The sequence below is a fragment of the Heloderma suspectum genome, chromosome 4, assembly GCF_057233095.1.
Source record: "Heloderma suspectum isolate Gila_16-S chromosome 4, 16-S_ref, whole genome shotgun sequence".
In the NCBI taxonomy this organism is placed as follows: domain Eukaryota; kingdom Metazoa; phylum Chordata; class Lepidosauria; order Squamata; family Helodermatidae; genus Heloderma; species Heloderma suspectum.
The window spans coordinates 313,695,287-313,718,316 of record NC_139461.1 but is presented as its reverse complement, the minus strand read 5'-3'; the positions used below and the strand labels follow the sequence as shown (position 1 = coordinate 313,718,316).

At 52.9% G+C, this 23,030-nt stretch overlaps 1 protein-coding gene across 7 annotated transcripts in view; it reads right to left on the bottom strand.

Annotated features, from left to right (window-relative positions):
* The window catches only part of TTI1 (TELO2 interacting protein 1), a 40,896-nt gene that overhangs the window by 8,380 nt on the left and 9,486 nt on the right, over positions 1–23,030 (bottom strand). For 3 of the 7 annotated variants that reach the window (XM_084854884.1, XM_084854889.1, XM_084854888.1), the window contains one exon: positions 9,022–10,090. The exons of 1 other annotated variant lie outside the window; for it this stretch is intronic. In XM_084854884.1, coding sequence (XP_084711010.1) covers positions 9,874–10,090 — 217 coding nt within the window. In that variant the 3' untranslated portion in view covers positions 9,022–9,873. Of the gene's footprint in view, positions 1–1,504; positions 2,092–9,021; positions 10,091–14,193; positions 22,648–23,030 lie in introns of those variants that run through there. 3 more of the 7 variants (XR_014790820.1, XM_084854887.1, XM_084854885.1) reach the window with 3 other exon arrangements.

The window sequence follows — 23,030 nt, the reverse complement described above, 5'->3', positions numbered from 1 at the left end:
ACTCAAAGAAAGCATGACACGCCTCTGGATGATAAGGCTCAGAAGGAAGTGGGACTGAACCACTCAGCCGCTTCTCCCCCTGGGGGCCCCGCTCTGCCCCACAGGGAAAGGGAGCCCTTTTCAGCGCTACGGAAGGGGAAGCACCTCTGCAGTCAGCTGCTGATCAGAGAGCAAAGCCCTCCCGTCCCCCCGCGGCAGAGGGGGTGGGGCCAAAGCTGCCAGACCGGATGGGCGACCACAGAGACACAGGGAGACGGTGCTGAGGCAGTCAACAGATGAACGTTGGCTCAGGAACAGCCAGCTCTCTGCTCCACCAGCTGCGGCACTAACGTCCTATATACCAGGGGCAGGGAACCTTTTCAGTTCCAGGGGCCAATGTGCCTCCAGGGCACCCCTGGGGCCAGATGACCTCTGGGCATGCCCTCCCTCCATTGGCCTGAGCAAGCCTAGTTGCCTGCATTTGCTTTTCCGAAATCTTCAGGGCATTGCAGAGGTGCTACGTGACAGCCAGCAGAGATATGGAAAAGGAAAGGAGACGAGGAAATCTTCTGTTCTTTCTGCAGCCCTGAGTTGGGGAACCCTGCTGGCAGTTTGGGCAGAAGGTGTGGGGGGGGGGCTGGGAAAAGGCTGGTGGGTCAGACGAGGCCGACCCGTGGGCCAGACTTGGCCCAGGCTGGAGGTTCCCCATCCCTGCTATATGCTAATAGTGAACTCACGATCTGAGTAATGATCCTGATATAGCCAACACAGTACCCTCTATTATGTGCACAAGAGGGAGGCATCAGCAGGCTTGGGAGAACTCCAGGTTTTGAAGAAATACATACATGTGTGCGTACACACACACACTGTAGGGATGGGGCCCAGCACCTCTGCAGACGTGCCCAAAGAAGACATGGGAACAGATTCTGAGTCATAGAATCACAGAATCATAGAATAGTAGGGTTGGAGGGGGCCTACAAGGCCATCGAGTCCAACCCCTTGCTCAGTGCAGGAATCCAAGTCAGAGCATCCCCGACAAATGGCTGTCCAGCATCGTCTTGAATGCCTCCAGCGTGGGAGTGCCCGCCACCTCCCTGGGTAATTGGTTCCATTGTCGTATTCCTCTAACAGTCAGGAAGTTTTTCCTGATGTTCAGCCGGAATCTGGCTTCCTGTAACTTGAGCCCATTATTCTGTGTCCTGCATCCTGGGATGATCGAGAAGAGATCCTGGCCTTCCTCTCTGGGACCACCTTTCAAGTACTTGAAGAGCGCTATCTTATCTCCCCTCTTCTCAAGGCTAAACAGGCCCAGTTCTTTCAGTCTCTCTCATAGGGCTTTGTTTCCAGTCCCCTGAACATCTTCGTTGCCCTCCTCTGAACCCTCTCCAGCTTGTCTGCATCCTTCTTAAAGTGTGGTGCCCAGAACTGGACACAGTACTCCAGATGAGGCCTAACCAGTCCTGAGTAGAGGGGAACTAGTACTTCCTGGGATTTGGAAGCTATGCTTCTATTAATGCAGCCCAAACTAGCATTTGCCTTTTTTGCAGCCACATCACATTGTTGGCTCATATTCAGCTTGTGATCCACAACAATTCCAAGATCCTTCTCGCTTGTCGTGTGGTTGAGCCACGTATCCCCCATCTTGTAACTGTGCATTTGGTTTCTTTTTCCTCGGTGCAGAACTTGGCATTTATCCCTATTAAATATCATTCTGTTGTTTTCTGCCCAGTGCTCCAGTCTATAAAGATCACTTTGAATTTTGTTTCTGTCTTCCGAAGTATTAGTTATCCCGCCCAACTTTGTGTGATCTGCAGATTTGATCAGCATTCCCTGCACCTACTCCTCCTAGTCATTAATAAAAATGTTGAAGAGCACTGGGCCCAGGACTGAGCCCTGCGGTACCCCACCCGTTACCTCTCCCCAGTATGAGAAAGTCCATTGATAAGCACTCTTGGAGTCCGATTCTGTAGCCAACTGTGGATCCACCGGATCGTTGTTTCATCAAGCCCACTTTGAGCTCATCAGGATATCATGGGGCACTTTGTCGAAAGCTTTGCTGAAGTCGAGGTATATGATGTGCACAGCATTCCCACAGTCCACAAGGGAGGTTACCTGATAAAAAAATGAGAGGAGATTAGTCTGGAAGGACTTGTTCTTGACAAATCCATGTTGGCCTCGAGTAATCACTGCATTCTTTTCAAGGTCCTCACAGATGGATTGCTTTATCATCTGCTCCAGAATTTTCCCAGGGATTGTTGTCAGACTGACTGGTCTATAGTTCCAAAGTTTCTCCTTTTTACCCTTTTGGAAGATAGGGACAACATTAGCCCTCCTCCAGTCATTTGGCACTTCACCCGTCCTCCATGATTTCTCAAAGAGAATAGACAGCGGTTCTGAAAGTTCTTCTGCCAGTTCCTTTATTACTCTAGGATGCAGTTCATCTGGCCCTGGAGATTTGAACTCATTCAAAGTAATTAGGTGTTCCTTGACCATATATACCTATCGATCTCAAGCTGCAATCCTGCCCCTTCAGCCTGTACTTCGCCTTTGCCACGGGGGTCATAGACCCTCTTTTGGGAGAAGACTGAGCACCTCTGCCTTTTCTTTGTCATCTGTTATCGTTTTGCCATCCTTATTTAATAGCTGAACCACCATTTCTTTCCTCTGCCTTTTACTAAGGACAGATACTGAAGCTGAAGCTGAAATATTTTGGCCACCTAATGTGAAGAGAAAACTCTCTGGAAAAGACCCTGATGCTGGGAAAGACTGAAGGCAAAAGGAGAAGGGGACGGCAGAGGATGAGATGGCTAGATAGCGTCACTGATGCAATGAATATGGACTTGAGCACGCTCCGGGAGAGAGCGCAGGACAGGAAGGCCTGGCGTGCTATGGTCCATGGGGTCATGAAGAGTTGGACACGACTGAATGACTGAACAACAACAACAAAGCTGAAGAAAGCCTTTTTATTGCTTTTAGCCTCCCTCACTAACCTCAGCTTGTTCTCAGCTTTAGCCTTCCTGACCCCATCCCTGCAATTCTGTGCTACCTGCCTGTACCCTTCCTTTGTTGCTTGGCCTTCTTTCCACTTCCTATATGTGTCCTTTTTTTGTTTTTGTTTTCAGGTCATCTCTAAGCTTTTTGTGAAGCCACACTGGCTTCTTCTGTTGTCTTCCACCTTTTCTTCTTGTTGGAATGGTTTGTAATTGTGCCTTGAGAATTTTCCTTTTTTAAAGGAAAAAACCATCTTGGACTCCTTTTCTCGTTAGAGCCGCTTGCCATGGGACCTTACTGATCACTGTTCTGAGTTTATTAAAACCAGCTTTCCTAAAATCCAGGGTACGCGTTTGACTACACTCGGCTTTTGCTTCCCTTAGAACCAAGAACAACGTGGTCGCTTTCCCCCAGAGTTCCTGTAACTGCTACTTTATCCACTAAGTCATCTCTGTTGGTTAGGATCAAGTCAAGGACAGCCGATCCTCTAGTTCCTTCCTCTACTTTCTGTAGGAGGAAGTTATCTGCCACACAAGTCAGGAATTTGCTGGAGGGGCCATGTTTTGCAGAATTTGTCTCCCAACAAATATCGGGGAAATCAAAGTCCCCCATTACTACTACATCATGCTTCCTTGAAACATTGGCTATTTGCTTTTCAAAAGTTTCGTCCTCATCTTCTCCTTGATTGGGTGGCTGGTAGTAGACTCCGACCACCAGGTTCCTTTTATTCTTTGCTCCATTTATTTTGATCCAGATGTTCTTGATGGGGCTACCAAGCTCATCGTCCTGTATTTTTGTTGATATTTTTCGCATACAGTGCAACCCCACCTCCCTTTCTGTTCCTCCTGTTCTTTCTGAACAAGTCGGGGGGGAGGGAGTGATTGAGGCCCCAAGGCTGCAAGAGCAGGGCCTTGGGGAGAATAACAGTGACCGGGAGGGTGAAGCCTGGCTGCACTCTAATCAGCTGGAGGACAGCCACACTGGGCCCTCCCCACAACCCGTGGGAATGCTGGCTCCTAGTGAAGAGGAGGAGGGGTAGGAATAAAAACCCCATGAGTTCAATGCAGATGCAAAGGGAGAGCAACGCAGGGTCACGAGGTGCTCCAGCAGACTTGCAGCAAGGTAGGCGAACCCATGGAAAGACCCACCTTTAGGGCAGGACTTGGAAGGCCACTCAGCCTGAGAAGGGGGGTCTGAGGTAGCCAGCTGCAGTTCAGTAGCAACTCTCATTCATGGTGCTTTATCCCAGGTAGTGACCTGAAGCTTACTGTATCATGCAAAGCCTGCTAGGAAAGCTTGCTGACAATTGCTGCATGAGGATACTGCCTGTAGCCTGGGGCAGGGCCTGTTTGTTTATAGTTTGCATAATAAAAGTAATTGACTGGAAACACTGGCTTGACAGCTTGACTACAAAGGAAGCCAGAGGCTGGGCACTTGACACACACCCAACACCTTTACAGGGCAGGGGGGAGGGGACAGAACCCTAACGCAGCAGGGGAGGGACACCCCCCCCCCCAATGGAAGCTGATCATGCTCAGTAGGCACAGAGTGCTGATTGTTGGAGGGGAGAGGGGATGGAATGGAGTGTCCAGGAAAGGAGCTTGGTTGTTTGGCTGGAATCCTGAGCAGCAGCATTCCCAGTTGCCACATGTTGCAGGTCCCCCTTGAGCTCTGCTGCACTCTGTCAGTTGGTGAAGGACAATCCCCTCTTCATCCAGCTCTGAGCCCAGAGTGAAGAGTCCTGCTCCAGTAGGGGCAAAACAGCAGGTGCACTGCGCTCAGCACCGCTGCCTTTTTCATTCCAAAGCGCTGGCATCTTCTCCAGCGTTCTGCAGCGAGCCCTGGTTCAGCTTACGAACCAGCGGCTGTTTTAGTCCATCACCAGGAAGCCAGGCCTTGAAAGCTGCCCCTGGAGAAGAACAGGCCTGGCTTTGAGGGCATCCAGCGGTTCCTGGCTGATGGGGGGGCACACACAGCAGGGGGCATCTGAACACCAATTCTTCATGCTAGAGTGGAACTAAACTGTTTTGTGTTTCCAAGGTGTTTCTGACTACCCTCTCAAAACTCTGTTTTTCATCCATCTGGGATGTTAAGGGCACCTCGTGTAGCGCTGTGTGAAGGCACCTGAAGGCTCTTTCAAGGCTCTTATACTTGTGGCAATTTTACTGGATGGGTCTGAAATACGACACGTCCGTTGAATTCATCAGTAGATCATGGATGCCAAGTTTCAGGTTATTAGCTCAGCCGGTGCCATTTTTATAAGCAGCAGAGGTTTGAAGCTTATGACGGTGGTATAACACCATAACGCTATGATGCTATTTTTTAATGCGTAAAACAAATCTTTTGAGTTTCTGAAAAGCCTAGGACATTCTCAGATTGACAGGTCACTCGGTGCCCTGGATACGACCCCACATTTGAACGTGGTCCAAGCCTGGGCCTCTTCTTCACGACAGGGGCAGGGGGAAAGGGCATCCCAAGGGGCCCAGAGCTGGCAGTACAATGTACACTGTGGGCAGGGGAAGAACCCAGGAGTTCTTGAATGCTTCGGCACCCGTCTCCCAGTACCTCTACGTGAAATGGGGTCCTGGACACATTCAGGGCAACCGGAAATCTCTTATTTGCATGGCTCATATGTACCTGCCAGAGCCTTCCTCAGTTTTTCCTGTACATTCAGCTCTTACAGAATCACAGAATAGTAGGGTTGGAAAGGGCCTATAAGACCATAGAGTCCAACCCCCTGCTCTTAATAACATGTTCTTCTGTTGAGGATGCGAGCCAGCCATGACCCTCTCCAGAGCACTCCATTCCATCCCCCCCCCATGTTCCATTCCCCTCCCCCAAATGCCACTCAGCGTTCCATGCCCACAGAGCATATCCAGTTCTCACAGGGTCCCCCTCTCCCACAGGATGTTTCTTTTCCAATGTCCCCCTTTTGTTCGTTTTAACTTCCCCTGCTGATGCCTCCCTCTTGCGCATGGATAGTGCCATTTTGGCTACATAAGGAACCCCACTCACTTCTGAGCTTCAGCAAAAACAAGAGGGCTGGAGGTGGGAAAGACTCCCCCGTTTCCTGTTGGGAAGTGATTGTGCAGCTGGGGCTGAGCCTCAGAGCCAAAGTCCAGGGGTCCACAGCCCAGATCCCCCCTAGTAATCACCCAGAGTGGCAGGTGATGGGGCAGCAGCAAACAGACCCAGCATTTGCAGCTGGGCCAGCACAGGCAGGCCTGGTCCCCCAGGCTGACACTGGTTGTCAAAGCATCCTTTCTTTCTTAAACCGGTTTTAGTCAGGAGGCACCGAGCCAGACATGTGCATGGCTACAGTTGCTCAATTTCTATTTTTAACTTTTAAAACATATTCTTTTGAACAACAAAACGGTGCTTAGTCCCAAGTAAATATGTTCCTCATTAGGGCAGCAGAAACAAACTCCATTTTATTCCTGTAGTCATGATGGTGCAGTGATTTAGGTGAGTTTAAAATGCAAAACTGTACATGTTCAGAGTACTTCTTTAAACAAAAATCAGGGATGGCAAATAATTTTTTATTTTCTTTTTTGCTCTAACAATTCAGGAATGTAGAAGCAGTTGTAAAGTGTGGAATACTGATGTGTGTATGCAAGGAGAAGATCAATGCTGGTGGTGGGATTCACAACGGAAGTAATGCTCGTGGCCATCTGAAGCACCCCCGCCCCACACCCCCATAAGACCATGCAGTCCAAGGTCTAAAATTACCCAGCTACACCACTGTTGGTAAATAGGGTTACTTTTCAGCTACAATTTGAAAGGTGCTGATGAGCTTACTCTCCAAACTTCGGGGCGGGGGGCAGAAAGGGAGAAGTGTGGTTTGCAAAGCAATCAGTCGACTGCTTGACTCATGGTCTAGGTGCCTTATTTTCTGAAATGTAGCCTTTCTCCCGCAGTGCCCGGCTCCTACAGCCCGGACACTTTGCAAACTAATAAAGCACACGGCCAGAGGCCTTTCCAAACACACCACGCCAGAAAGTGCGCCAATTTATGCTGCTGCTTGGCTCGTGGCAGGAGCCCTAGGGTTGGTTTTCCTGCAACCCCCCTCCCCTGGTAATCTCAGCCCATACTGGGAGGAAAAGGTTGGGATGGGGTCTTGCCCACACTCAGGGCTGCTGTTCCTCGATGTACAACTCTACATCTAAAAAAGATTCCTAAGCAGTGAACAGTGGGGAAAAATACATCCATTAAAAAACAAATCAAACTATACCAATTCAACTGGCTGGTCTTTTACTCAGGGAAGGCTTGTTTAAATAAAAGTATTTTTAGAAGATGGTGAAAACAGAGCAATGTTGGGGTCTGCCTCGCATCAAATGGCAGGGAACTCCACAGAGAGGGATCCAGTACACTGAAAGCTCTTTCTTCCACCAGCTCTGCAGGGTAGACCAGTTTGTGGAGTGCAGAGGGGGATGGGAGTTGAGCACTTGTAGCTTTTATAGCAGTGGCAGGACTTGAAAGGACTTCCTGGCTCACAGCCCATGCTTTTAGTCACAGTGATATACCCAATGATATACTCTCCCACACTGGAGGCATTCAAGATGGGGCTGGACAGCCATCTGTCAGGGATGCTGACTTGGATTCCTGCATTGAGCAGGGGGTTGGACTCAGTGGCCTTGTAAGCCCCTTCCAACCCTACTATTCTATGATTCTATACCCACTCAGAAGATAACCCAGAAGAGTCCTGCTGGATCTCTCCAAAGAACCCTCTAATCTGGCATCCCGTTTCCAGCAGTGTCCACGAACAGGGCTGGAAAGGGAGCAGCCTCCCTCCGTCCTCCTGTTTTGTCCCCTGCATCTGGTATATATAGAGGGATGCTGCCTTTGGTACACAGAAGTTCCATTCTGAGCCTTCGTGGTTAACAAGTGGGGCCTGACAAAAAAAATTCTGCAGTGTGGGCTGCTTCTGTTCAGGCTTTCAACCAGCTATGCCCATTTTCAAGATACTCCATTGTTACTCTTCAAAAGTCAGCCAGCATTCTGTGCTCACACTCTGTCCTCATGGGACTGTTTTTAGGGTCCCCCTCCATAGAATTTTTCTTAAGTTTTTTTTTTTGGGGGGGAGTATTTCTGCAATTCCCCAAAATCTGCTTGTGAAAGGGTGGTACAGCCATCATCCCTTCGGTAAGGAAGGCCAGGTTCTTAGCTGTACATCCCTTGTTCATTATATCTTATCATTTCAAGCATTACAAGAGAAAAATGGAGGCAGGGACTGGACCCTGAACAAAGTGAGGCTTCTTTCCTCATTTGTCAATAGATTTGTGCACTGCTTGGCTCCAGGCTCTGTGCATTCCACCATCACATCATGGAAGTGCACTGCAAATGTTTCCATTCAGCCTTGAGAATCTCAGCTTTCATTAAAAAAACCCCACGAAACGAACATGGGCGAATTTCTAGCCCCTGCGATCAGAAAGAGAGGCTTGTGCATGTAACGAGGGTGCAGGGCTGAAAAGGCGGTAGGGCTTCAGTGCCAGGGTGAGGAGGTTGCCTGTCCCCCTGGCTACCCGTAGTGTGCAGGCCTAATGACACTGCAGCATTTATGCTCCTCTGTTCTTCATCTCTGGGCTACAGCCTGGGATTCAACCAAGAAGCTGAAGCATCTTCACAGAAATGCAGCCGATCAATTTGCTTGTGACCAAAAACAAGGTCCCCACACCCCGCTCTCTCCCTGGGCTCCTGACAAAGTAAAAGACTGATGCTTTAATATCTTTTATTCCCTAACTAATGACACCTGGAAAAAGCTGCCTTCCGCTGACAGAGCTTCATCCATAGCACTGTAAACCTTGCTCTGTAATCAATAGATGTGATGTGTACGAGTCTCACCTTTTATGCCAAAGCCATTAATGGATCGGGGCCTCCAAGAAGGCAGCCAGAGAGAGGCCGAATAGCCCAGAACTCAAATATCCGGGGGGGGGGGGACCACACGCCCCTTTTGTTCCATTCTCATTCTCCCAGCCCCACTTCCCCTTAGGCGAGTTTCCAAGTCACCTTCCCCAACCCGGGGCCCTACAAAGGTGCTGGACTACGACTCCCATCGTTCCCGGCCACTAGACATTCCGCGGCTCTGACTCTGCTGTGCCATCGACACCCGCGGGGCGAAGCCGCCCCCTGGGCACTGGGCCGCCCCTGCCAAGCGCTGCTCCCGCTGCGCCTGCGGCTTTCACGGAGGACGCCAGATAGCGACCCAGCACTGGCGCCGCAGCCCGGGTCGAAGGCAGCCCGCTGCTCCGCCTCCGCTGCACGGAGCCCCTGCGGCCCGACGCGCCGGCCCAGGGCAGCGACTCCCGAAGACACGCGCCGCCCGAGGAAGGCCCGGCGCCGTCTCCGCTCCAGCGGCGCTCCCAGAAAGAGCCGCTGAGGCGCCGCCGCCGCCGCCGGGCAACGAGATCAACGGGGCGCCGAACCCGCGAAGAGCGCTGGCGGCCAGCAGGCCGAGGCGCGAGCAGGCAGGGCGCCGCTTTCCGCAGATCGGGCCCAGCGGCAGGCGGCGCCTCGCTCCTGGGCCCGTCTCCAGACAGCGGCTCGGGAACGCCCCGGCCCTCCACGCCAAGCCCCCAGGCGCCCCGCGCGCTTCCCCGGCCCCCTCCGAACTCCCCGGGCAGGGCGGAGGGGGCGGCGCGCAGGCGGCCGCTCAGCCGTCCGCAGCGCGTGGGCCGCCCGGCCGCCGGCACGCGGAGGCGCCCCCCCCCCGTGGTCAGTCCGAGCCAGGAGCGCTGCACGGGGAAGTCGGCCGGCAGGAAGCCGGGGCGCGGGGACGCCAAGTCCTCCCCCCGCAGCCATCGCCCTCCGAGGACGCGCCTCCGCAGCACGGCGCTGCCCGCTGGATCGTCGCTCTTCTGCCCTGCCCGGGCCTCGCGGCGGGGAAGGCGGCCGCCGGGGCGCGGCTCAGGGGCGGCCGCCGGGGGCGGCGCCCTCTCCGCGGTGCAGCGCGTCCAGCAGGCGCCCCGCGTTGCCCGCGAACTCGCCCCTCCTCTCCTCCGCCCCGCCCAGCCGCACGGGGCGCAGGCCGGGGTGCGGGGGCTCGTAGGCGTGCGGCCGCCGGGCGCCGCTGAGCAGGAGCCAGAGGGCGTCCGGGTCCATCTCCATCAGGCGGAGGAAGACGCTGCAGAAACGAGAGCAGAAAGACGCTGAGCCGGCAGGCGCGCGCCAGAGACCCGACCCGACCCGACGAGGCCCTCTCCGCAGGCTTGCCGGGCCCTAGCTCCCCACGGGCGGATCCAGGCTTGGTCATGTTTAGAGTAGGCCTACTGAAACCAGTGGGTCTCCTCGAAGTTTGACTCAGCCCGGATCGAACCCACGGCGTGGCTCTGCTTCTGGCCTCGCTTCCCACCCGCAGCTTCCCCCCCGCATTTGTGCAAACCGCGAGCCCACGGAGCGGCAACGTCGACAGGATGGCAGAGGCGGCCCGCTGCCACCCGTCGAGCGAGTGCCTCTCTCTGGCCGCAACGCGACGGACGCCCCGAACCGCGCCTCCCCGCATCCCGCCCTGCTCGCGGCACTCGCCCTCCGAACGCCCGAAGCTGCCTTGCGCTGCGGCAGCCAAGCTCTCCACCCAGCCCAGTGGGGTCTCCTCGGAAAGGCGGCCCCTCGGCCCCCGCCATTCCCCAAACACAGCAGGCCTCAAGCGAGGCATCCGGGAGCCTGCGCACAGCCCCGGTATCGGCGGCTCAAGGAAAACGGCTTGGAGGGCAGAATCCAGAAATGCCTGACGCGCGATTGGAGCGAAGTATTATTCTCCAAGCAAGCGAGCAGAGCGGAAGCACGCACACATTCCAAACAGAATAAAGCGCTTAAACGACATAAATGAATGCCGATGCATCCAACTCGGAATTCCATGCCAAGTGAACTGGCGTGTTCTGCTGTTGCTGTTCCATTTCCGCCACCAGATTCCAGATTTCCTGGTTTCAGAAAATACAGCCAGCAATGCCACCAGCTTTCTCACAGGAAGTGGCTTTGCACCAAATCAGATCGCTGGTGGTCCCTCTCGGCCAGCAGGGTCTGCTCGGAGCGGCAGTGGGTTTCCATGGCCTTTCCAGACTGGAATGTGCGGGAACGTTGTTCCTGCTCACACATCATGAGAATGTGCCCCGTTCACAACCCTGAACCTGGGCAGGGGCGCAATCCTCACAAAGTCTTTGCAATTCCCCAAACTTCCGTTGCTCACTTCAAAAAAATGTGAATGTGCGCAAGTTTGCAAATGCGCATTTCTCCTCAAAATCCGCATTTTCATGTTTTAGCCTATTGGGGGGAAATGAGCATTTTTGATCTGAAAAAAGCACACATTTAAAAATGCACATTCTTCCCAATCCAAAATGCAACCCACCCACCCCGCCGTGCATTCAGAAACACAAACGAGGCAAGCTGCGCTTTGAGGAGGAACTAGGAGAACCTCAACAAGCTCAAACATCACACGTTTGCCCATCCCTCCTTACAGACACTCAAAAGGTCTACTACAGTCTACCTAGCTGAGCGGCAGCAGAGAACAAGACAGCACGGGAGGAAGAAAGGCAGGCAGGATCGTAGCCGGGGGTAGGCAGCCCGGTGCCCTCTATACATCTCCCATCAGCCACAGCCAGCATGGCCAATGATCAGGGATTATGAGAGTTGTAGTCCAAAATGTCCCGAGGGCCCCAGGCGGCTTACCCTAAAGCGAGGCCATCAGCCCCCCACCTCCCACCAATCCAGAAGGGCCATAAACTCCTTGTGCCTCTGCTTCAGATTCTCACTGCAATGGGCGACAAGGCCATGCAGGAGGGCTGTCAGCCTACGAATCAGGTGCTTTATCACATCTGCACTGCATCTCTCCTCCAAGGAGCGTAAGGTGGCATCTCTGGAGTACACAACCTGCGAGAGGCTGGTTAGGCTGAGGAACTGATGACTGACTCAAGGCTAGCAGGTGCTACAGGGCGGAGGGGAGACTGGAGCCCAGGTCTCCCCAGTCCACAGCCAACCGCTGCCCCACTGGCAGTTTCTGCTGGGTATTCATACGTCACCCTGTTAAGAAGGCTGCAATCCAATGACCACTTTGTTGTTGTTGTTCAGTCGTTCAGTCGTGTCCGACTCTTCGTGACCCCATGAACCATAGCACGCCAGGCCTTCCTGTCCTGCGCTGTCTCCCGGAGCGTGCTCAATGACCACTTACCTGAAAGTAAATCCCATTGAACTCAATGGGACCTACTGCCGAGGAGGCCCTCACAGGACTGTGCTGTGGGGCCATAGTTTCTTTGCTGAACGAATCTGGGCCAGCAGCCCCAAACATTTTGCCAGCCCCTCAAAGTTCCTGCATCATGCAGCCCTCTGTGACGGTGCAAGGAATCCTAGGAGGCAAACACCTCTTTCCTCTGTGACTGCGGAGGTGGCCTGATCAGTTAAAACGGCCCTAGGAAAATCTCAATGATTTTGCTACAAGCACAGAAGGCTGCAAGAGGGTGTATCACTGGATCCTTGGGGGGGGGGGGGAATCCTAAAGCAGCCTTCCCGAACTTGGTGCCCTCCAGCCACTGACCAATGGACAGAGATAATGGGAGCTGCCGTCCAGGGGGTGGCTGCCCCAACGCATCCCTGGGAGGTGATGGCCACAGCCCCTAAGAATAGCAATTGCACAACCACGAGGATAACCTCAGAGCCGGGCTTTGTTCGGCACGTCACCTCTTGCCCCAGGAGTTTTTCTGCATCATTTTCTGATCTCCCTTTAGTTCTAGGTTACCCCAAGCCTGAGGGTGTGAGGTCACCTTCTTTTATTTTGCTGAACACGTTCTCCCGAAGAAGAGCTGTGCTTACCTCAAATGCTGACTTGCAGTATGGGTTGAGAGACTAATTTGTCCAAGACAGGTCTTTGCTCACTTGCTCTGCATATCACATTAGGCAGAACCAGCCCAGCAATTCATTCCCTGAAGTGTCACAGGGAATCCAAAAGAGAGTCACACACATCTGTTGTGCTATCGCTTCCTTAGTACTTGGCATTACAGACAGATTGGGCCCTTGGATTTTCATTTATTTAAAATTATTTTTAGACTGCCTTTACGGGTGGAACCCCCAAAGGCCAGATTTGTAGCCTCTGTCTGTGTCTGGAATATTTCAAAAAGGGGAATAACCAAGTCACATCGCTCTGGATTACAGGTTGTAGTTGTCTCCCTGTAATTCCAGGTTGGTTCAAACTACCGTACAATTGCGCTCATTTCACATGCCAGCAAGGTGATGCTCAAAATCCTACAAGCTAGGCTTCAGCAGTATGTGAACCGAGAACTACTGGAAGTACAAGCTGGGTTTCGAAGAGGCAGAGGAACTAGAGATCAAATCGCCAACTTTCGCTGGATCATGGAGAAAGCAAGAGAATTCCAGAAGAACGTCTATTTCTGCTTCATTGACTACGTTAAAGCCTTTGATTGTGTGGATCACAACAAACTGTGGCAAATTCTTAAAGAGATGGGGGTACCAGACCACCTTACCTGTCTCCTGAGAAACCTGTACGAGGGTCAAGAAGCAACAGTAAGTACCAGACATGGAACAACCGAGTGGTTCAAAATTGGGAAAGGAGTACGACAAGGCTGCATATTGTCACCCTGCTTATTTAACTTATATGCAGAGTACATCATGAGAAACGCCGGGTTGGATGAATCACAGGTCGGAATTAAGATTGCCAGGAGAAATATCAACAACCTCCGATATGCAGACGATACCACCCTTATGGCAGAAAGCGAAGAGGATCTAAAGAGCCTCTTGTTGAAGGTGAAAGAGGAGAGTGCAAAAGCTGGTTTGAAACTCAACATTAAAAAAAACAAAGATCATGGCATCTGGCCCGATCACTTCCTGGCATATGGAAGGGGAAGAAATGGAAGCAGTGACAGATTTTACTTTCTTGGGCTCCAAGATCACCGCAGACAGTGACTGCAGCCATGAAATTAAAAGACGCTTGCTCCTTGGGAGGAAAGCTATGGCAAACCTAGACAGCATAGTAAGAAGCAGAGACATCACCTTGCCGACAAAGGTCCGTCTAATCAAAGCTATGGTTTTCCCAGTAGTAACGTATGGCTGTGACAGCTGGACTATAAGGAAGGCTGAGCGCCGAAGTATTGATGCTTTCGAACTGTGGTGCTGGAGAAGACTCTTACGAGTCCCCTGGACTGCAAGGAGGTCAAATCAGTCCATCCTAAAGGAAATCAACCCTGACTGCTCATTGGAAGGACAGATACTGAAGCTGAAGCTCAAATATTTTGGCCACCTAATGCGAAGAGAAAACTCTCTGGAAAAGACCCTGATGCTGGGAAAGATTGAAGGCAAAAGGAGAAGGGGACGGCAGAGGATGAGATGGCTAGATAGCATCACCGATGCAATGAATATGGACTTGAGCACGCTCCGGGAGAGAGTGCAGGACAGGAAGGCCTGGCGTGCTATGGTCCATGGGGTCACGAAGAGTCGGACATAACTGAACAACTGAACAACAACAACAATTCCAGGTTGCTCTTGCTTTTTTCAGGCTGCCCTAATTTCCCACTTCAGAGGCTCAGCAGTTTAAAAAATTCACGCAGGGGACTTTTCATACGTACACATTACCATCATGGTAAAGCAACCCAAAACTTCTATCACACCAACTCTCCCTTACATAAAGACTACCTAACTCCCCCCGCCCCCACATAGTGGGCTGCCTGCCTTGAAATTAAACTACTTTTTCTGCATGCTGTCAATAAGGATTTCCTTCCTTTTTTTATTGATTGGATGACTGGGGACCATTTTGCTACAGTAGAAATTATTCCTGCCAGTCTGTCACAGCCCAATCGATGCCAAAGGATGGTAATTCATACCGGTTGCTTTTCAGTCTATACACTTGATCCTGGATGACTGGGGAGAGTTGCAACTCCATCTTGAATTGTTTACAACTCGTCTTAACAGATACAGGATCATTGGTACACCTTACTTGGGGTCGTAGCTTTCAGTGTGGGCTTGGTATGTGGCTGCCTTCCCAACCTGGTGCCCTTCAGATGTTTTGGACTACAAATCCCAGCATTCCTGACTGTTAGCCATGCTGACGGGATGATGGGAGTTGGTCCCAAACATCTGGATGTTACCAGGTCGAGGAAGACTGGCATGCAGCACCGTCAGTTCCCTGAACACATGAAACGTACTAAGTATAATAGTGCAATTTCGATTTACTGGGAGCCGGACCCTGGGGGGAAAAAGCCAGAGCCCTAATTTCAGGCATTGCCACTTCTCATTTTAAACCTGGTTTATCAATACATAGCAAACTATGGTGGATTACTATTAGTTGCATTTTCAGAATGTGATTGCACAAAACAGCTGATTCAGAGATTACATTTTTTAAAAGGTTGTGCAAGTACAAAGAAAAGCCCTGGCAGCAACGTGTACGCGTGCGTATAGATTAATAGTGAACCCCTAACATCTGCATACAGTTTGGTTTGATGCTTTTTTCAAGCAATTCTATTAAAGGGTGAAATTACTTATAAACAAAATTCAAACTATTACATGGCAGTGTGGTAGTATCTGGGCTGTCATTTCCAGAGTCTTATTTTAGTTCCAGCAGAGACTTCGTTTTGCTCTCTCTCCCCCACACGGAATTTTGCAAAATATTTCCTTACACAGCTTAATTTCCCACTAACTTCATACCTCAATGCTGCTTTTCTTAACACTTCGTACTCAGGTGCTGATATCAGATCCCAAAATGATATCAGGAAAAACTTCCTGACTGTTAGAGCAATACGCAATGGAACCAATTGCCTAGGGAGGTGGTGGGCTCTCCCACACTGAAGGCCTTCAAGACGAGGCTGGACAGCCATCTGTCAGGGATACTCTGACTTGGATTCCTGCATTGAGCAGGAGGTTGGACTCGATGGCCTTGTAGGCCCCTTCCAACCCTACTATTCTATGATCATGCATATGGCACCAGTTACAACGGCCACTGACCTATATAAAACTCATCCCTCCCCTGCTTGTTTTTAAAAATGCAACCGACACACAAGAAAGGATCAGCCCTGCTTACACACATTTTAAGCAGTAACATGGGAAGTTGCTTTGTGCAAACTCAGACTATTTGTCCATTCAGCTCAGTATTATTTTCTCTGACGAGAAGGCTCTTCCCATCACCTGCCACCCGGCCCTGCTGGCAACTGAACTGGGGACCATCTGTCTGCAAAGCAAGTGCTCCACCACTCCGTTATGCCCCCGGCTTTAAAGGGAAACGCAGTGACTGAGAGTGCAATTCTATGGCAAGCATCCCAGGGACAACAGGGTGGCTTGGCACACCCCTTCCGAGGTCAGAGACAGCACCGCCCCCACTGGAGATCCAACCCGTCCCCACCCCCTTGCGCTGGCTGCCTCTCTGAGGTCGGAAAATCGACCTTGGAGAGGGGGAAAGGGGGGTGTTCCAGTGGGAGTGGAGAATGGAGACTGGAGAGGCCAGGGTACTATTTATCCTGAGCCTCCTGCAGCCCCCTTCCCTCCCCCTCTGAAGAGTCCTCCCTAGACAGGCTGAAAAGCCCATCTGGCGAAAAAAAAAATGGGATCGGAGGACATGGAGGCAAAGACTGCCTCTGCTGCTGCTCCCACTCTGCTGGCTTCAGCCTGGCAGGATGCAGAAATCCTGGGAGTCCACAGGGTTGTGCATGCTGGCCCACTCGGGTATTTGGTACTCAAGAGGTGACACCAAAGTGCAAAACATCACCTACGAAGTGGCCCTCTAACCCTCCTTTCCCATCTGGATAGTTTCCCCAAATGCCTGTGAGTTGGACCAAGTGGTCTTCCACTTCCGCTCAGGCCGGAGATGTCAATGTCAGACTCGAGTCACTCCCTTAAAGTCTGTTGGTGGAGTTGCATTGCAGCCGGCCACATCAAGGAGCTGGGAGCTTTTTTGAATGCAGTGGTGGCTTTTCATGAACAAAAGAGGAGAGACGACATTCCTGACCCAGAGGATTCCTCGTTTAGCAAAGCACATTTGCAAAGCAAGTGTTTCTGTGACTCATGACCAAGTCATGGCCAAGGGTGTTCAAACTGTGTTCCAAGGAACTTCAGCTTTGGGGGAAACTTCTCACTGAGAAGATTCGTAATAGCAGGTGAGTCTCTGCAGGACAGCTTCAGATCGTCCCCTGCCACCGGTGCAGGGAGACATCAAGCTTGCAGGATCTACTTTGTTTTTTCTCCTGGCACCCTGAGGTCCCACTACCAGAGCCGGGTGCAAAATAGTGGCTGGAGGGCAGAGCCAGCCACAAAACAGCAGCTGAGGGAATGAAACCCAGTGACCTCCTGAACTGCCAGAGCCAAAGACCGAGGTGAGTACGGATCAGGGTCTCTGTCACAGAAATCTGAACCCGGCCAGCAGCAGCACACAGACCTTGTCAAATGCCAAGGAGCCGGCTGCAGGCAGCCGTCCCTGGAGAAATCCAGCCTCTTCTCCTGGTGAAGGAGGAATTTTCAGTTTCTTGTTTGAACCAGACAAGGAGCCTTCCAACCAGCTGCTTTCCTGCTCCTTCAGAGCACACTTGCACCTGGGCATTCTCAGGTCCACTGAGGCAACCCCAGAGGCTGGAATCAGAGGCTCATTGCACCTGGCCCAGCTTGCTAGAGCCAAGAGAGGCTCTCCAGGCTGAGACCCTCCTCCTGGAGGAATAATCACAGGTACGCCAAGTGGCCTAGGAAACAGCCGCCAGGCGAGGAGAAATCCATGCTCTTGGGTAAGGCCCCGCGCAGGAGGGCCAAAGAGCCTCCTCCATAAAGATGGTAGCGGCAATGCACAGATGGTCCCATAGGAAAAGGGAGAGGGCCTGGGCTTGTTTGGGGTACACAGAGGGGAGTTGCCAGGGCTCCCCAAATCACACAGGAAGGCAGTGAACCAGCCCCCTGATGGGCTCCAGCCTTTGATGCTTCTCTTGCTGCCAATTCATGCCCAGCCTTTTTAACACACAAATTCTATCATGTCTGCATTTCCTCCACCTGCCTGGGCACGCAAGACGACGCAGGGAGGTGGCCCTCCGTTATCCCTCCACTACCCAGGAGAAATTAAACCACAGCCTTCTCTTGCTCTGCAGACCAGACACAGATGCCCAACTGGCCTAAATGAGTGGCAGCTGTGGCACCGGAGGCCTCCAGGCAACCGAACCCCACTGAAGGGCACCGATGGCAATGGCCAAAGTCAACGACAGGAAGACCCACAGCTGCCTTGTCCCCAGCCCAGCCAGGGAGGGGGTGTCCGCCTAGCCTCCAGCTGGCAGCTGCCCCCCAAGGCCCCCAGCAGAGGCTGCTTCCCCAGCCCTCCTACCAGACATCTCTTAGGTGGAGATGCTGCCAGGGACTGAGCTAGGGGCCTTCTGCATGCAAAGTGATTGTGCCGCCACTATGCGACGCACCCTGGGGGGGCGGGGGCTCCTCCCAGCAAAGCAGCATCCGAGGGCAATGGCTTTGCCTCTCCACACACACTTAAGCCAGCTGAGAACACCCAGCTCAGTGATGGGCTGGGTTCCAAGGGACACTCAAAGCACTGACAAAAGACAGAGAGCTGCCACAGGTGCACATTACCCTGCCTGGGAGCACAACAGGGTTTCTGGTGTGCACCTCCATCTTGCCCCGTGCCCCTCATCCAAGCTGCCTGCCTTGTGCCTTCTGCTCTCACCCAGCAGCCCCAGATCCAGCACAGCCAGGCAGAGATGGCAAAACTGCCAAGCTCAGACAGACAGACACACACCTTTCCCCCTATGGCTCAAGGCAAGCCGTTCTCTCTCGAGAGAGAGTCTGGTGGCTTTGCAGCTTAAGCAGCAACTTGACTTCTGCATTTTATTTTTTTAAACTCTTACTCGGGTAGTTTCCAAGCAACCTCCGTTTCCATGGTAAAAGATCTCAGGGTTAATCCTGGCTGGTGTGCTTACGTTTGTATTTGCTTTGTTCCAGTGTCATTTATTGATCTTTTTTTGCTTTTGCTTGGCAGCCTACTACACCCTGGCTTACAACTGGCAGATACAAACAGGCATCCAAGAACTGAACGTGGCTCACACTGGTCACAGAGAGGTGTGTGCACCTGCATTTCTATGAACAGATATGGCTCAAAATCGCTGACTTCTGCACACTCATCTAATCAGCCTGGAATAGAACTGGATCTTCTTCCTGGTTTGCAGCCCTCCTGACATGCTGGACAAAACTGGAGCCACGATGGAAGCAAGCTGCCCGGCAGGGCAACTCCTCTGCGATCTGTCTCTGGTTTGGAAGGGGCCGTAGGCTATGCCCTGGACGTCCCAAGAACAGCCCTTTTTATTAAGCAGTTTCACGTGCCAAGGCAGAGTACGCAGAGACACAAAGCCCACACTTCTCGGATGATTTTTATTGTAAGCCACTTTGGATATTTTTTAATAGAAAAGCAGGAAATAAATATTTTAAATAAATGAATAAAATATTTATCTGTATGGGCTGTTTTGTTGTTAAGGTTAAAAAAAACCCCAATCTTCTTCTGGGGTCTGTTGGAGACCCTTGACACTGTCGGAACACTGAGCTGAAGCATGGAAACAGCTTCAAGACTGAGTATATTGGCTAGCTGAAGACGCCAGGGGACTGCAGAGGTGCTAGAGGCAGCCAGGAGAGGGGCGGGCGGGGGAAGGGGAAGGGGGGCGAGGCAACCTGGTCCAACTCCCACTGCTTGACATTTGCTCTTACCTCCCTGCTCGGAAAGTGCTGCACAGCTCTGCAGTCCGGGCTTTGCAACTGGCAAGAACTAGATCAATGTAGAGGGATTGCTAGTTCGCTTTACTGTGTTACAGAGGTGTCTGTCACTCACCAGGCACAAGCTACAATGTTTTCCCAACCCCCCCCCCCCTTCTACCTAAACCTCACTCTTCTGGGTGGGGTGGGGGAGTAATCAGATGCAGCTCAAGTACGCCTTCGAGGAGCAAGGGGAGAGCCAGCCAGCTTAAGCCTTGCAGGGAGAGTACAGCACAGCCATTCTGGATCCACCATGCTGAGATCCTGTGTGGTGCCCAAAGATTATGCACTGGGGGGTGTCCACTATGTTTCTGTGACACTGGATTTGTCCTGTCCTTCAGAGAAGCTATGGCATCCTTCTGGCTCCTGCAACGTGCAGAGGCAGAAGACGCCCCCGCCCCGCTCCCGGAGCCACAGAACCGATGCTCCCTTGCTGTTGGGATCAGTTCACTGGACTCCGAGGCATGCTGGGCCCTTGAGAAGACAGGCAGAACCAGCTGCTGGGGAGGCAACCAGAGACTCCCCAAAGACTACCGTGACTCAAGCCCAGAGCAGATCCATGTTGGCATCCTGGCCCGGGGTAGAGGCTAAATAGTCCCCGGTAGTCCGATCAATAAAAAGGGATCCTGGGGTAGAGGCAGGGGGCCCGATCCAAACATGATACCAAGTGTACTGACCCAAGGGACATTCCACATCCCTGGCGTCTCCTCCATGGAATCAAGTTGCCCGAGCCTGCTGGGGGAACCTGGTGGCACAGCAGCCACCCGGCCCACACAGCCCTGGCCCGCCAAGGCTGCCTGTGCAGGGGGCACCCAGTTGAAAGGCAGCACCAGGTGCACAGAGTGCCAGGTAGGTAGGCGAACTTCTGGCAACTTTTTGGAATTGGCTCTGGGGGTGGCAAGATGAAGGCCACGAGGGAAGGGCAAGGCATGTGCCAAGGACAAGGTGGCGCAAGGGAGGTCGGTGGCCAGGCCAGAGAGCCAGCCTAGCCAGGAAATGCTCATACAGAATCACAGGGTTCAAAGGTACCTCAGAGATCATCTAGTCCCACCCCCTGCTCAATGAAGGCTCTGCACTGCAGGGTGCAGCTGCAGCATCCCTGACAGAGGGCCATCCAGCCCCTACAGAAATATCTCCAGCAAAGGAGAAGCCACAATTCTCCCAGGACTGTCTGTTCCACTGCTGAACATCCCTCACTGTTAGGAAGTTGCTCCAAACGCTTAGCTGAAATCTGCTTCCTTGCCATTTCCACCCCTTTGTTCTAGTCCTGCCCTGGGAGCAACAGAGAACAAGTCTGCTCCCTTTCAGCGTGACGGCCCTCCAGCTATTTCAAGACCACGATCATGCCTCCCCTTAGCCTGCTCTGCCCCGGGCCAGACACGACCAGCTCTTTCCACTGTTCCTGGTGAGGCGCGGTTTCCAGCCCCCTCACCATCCTGGTTGCTCTTCCCAGATGCGCTCCAACTTGCCAACGTCCTTCTTAAAATAGGGTGCCTAGAACTGGACGCGATACTCCAAATCCGGCCTGACTAACGCAGAACAGAGGGGAACTATTCCCATGACCTGGACACTGCTCCCGCTAATGTGGCCCAGGACGGCAGGCGCTTTCCTGGCTGACGCACCGCACTGCGCTGGGCCTGGGCTGACCACAGGACCTCCTCCAGCCTGATCTGCCGGCCTCCCTCCACCACCCCGGTGCCCCCCGGGCCTGTGCTCAGGACTTGCAGCTGGCTTTGCCCCTCTCCACACCATCTCACAACACTCCTTGGAGGGAGGGAGCAAGGGGGGCTCAGCCCCGCCGGCATCTAGCTCCCCACAGCCACCCTCTTCTCTTTGGGGCCCACAAAGCTCTCAGACTTGGGGTGCACGGAGCAGCCCTGGCCTCCCAGTGCCAGCGGTCATGTAACATGACTGAGGCCCCCAGAAGACAGCCACCCTGCCCCGCTCTCCTAGCCATAGGATCAAGCCATGCGGGAGATCAACCTGGCCCATCCAGCAGCCAAAGGAGCGATTGTAGGGAGGTCGCTTCGCCCGCCCTGCCAGAAAGGACACTCTGCTCCAACTGCAGAAGGACAGGGAAAGAACACTCTGGCCCCATCCTCCTGCCGGAGGGACAGGAGCCACCAACTGCAATCCGATCAAGAGCAGCAGCGAGGGAAGAGCAGCCTGGCCCTAAGTGCACTGAAATGCCCTTGCTGGCCTTGAAAAACTCTGCTCCCTCCTCCTCCTCCTCCTGCCTCTGCCCCGCTTCCTTGGCGTGTCTTGTCATTTCAGTCCGTAAGCCTGAGGGCAGGGCCTCCCTCTCTCTTTTGTCTGGATGTGAACCACTTTGGGAGACAATAATTGCCTGGACAGTGGGAGAAAAATGCAGTACGCAAACAAATAAAGACCACAGAAGTGCCAAGACTGGAAATGCATGGGGCTCTGCAGCTCCCAGCTCAGCACAGCAGGGCACCTCTCCCCTCCCATGTTTGCTGGGGCTGAAGTCACACAGAGCAGAGCTTTGGAAGGATACAGCAGAGGAGCTCCCGGTTGTCTGCCACGCTCAGCCAAGGGGAGGAAAGAAACGGTCCAGGCTCGGGGCTCAGCTCTTTCCGTTGCACAGGCAAGCGAAAAAGATGTCATGGGCCAGAAGGGAGAGGGGGCTCTCTGAACATTTAGAAGACAATGGCATGCTGGGGAGGAGGGATTCCCCACAAAATCAAATCTGGACCTCGCAAAGGCCTAAAGCTAAGCTGCCAGAACAGCAGAATCCCCTTGCTGGACAAGAACAACAGGTCCAAGTCGCCCAGCATTTCGTGTCCAGCCACTTGGCTCCAGAAGCTAAAAGCATGAAGAAAATGGTCACTCCTTGTGGTCTGTGGGGCAAGAAATCATCACTCAGTGGCGGAGCACATGCTGTGCATGTAGATGAAAGGACCAGGCAGCAGGTAGACAGAACGGCCCGTCACAGGAGGGAACACTGGGCTGGATGGAGGGACAGAGGGTAAGCAAGCCAGCTTCGTACATCCCCAGCATCTGGCAGTCAGACAGGCTACCATGGAACCATTATACATGAGAAGCCACCAAGAGCCCTGTTACGGGGATACTGCCTCTGCACAGGATGCTGCCTCCCATCGTTGCATGTTAGGAGCCACCGATAGGCCGCCTCACGCCCGTTCCCCTTGCCCATTCGCTGTAATTTGCTCAGCCTGTTTGAAGCCCATTACTCTTGTGGCCGTTTCCACCCCTCGCAATGGCCGCTGGCGCAACTGGCTCTGTTTGTCTTCATGTCCACAGCCTGACTAAGTGTCACACTTGAAGTCAGGAAGGGAACCTCCCAGGCCAGATCTACCAGGGACCATGTGGCC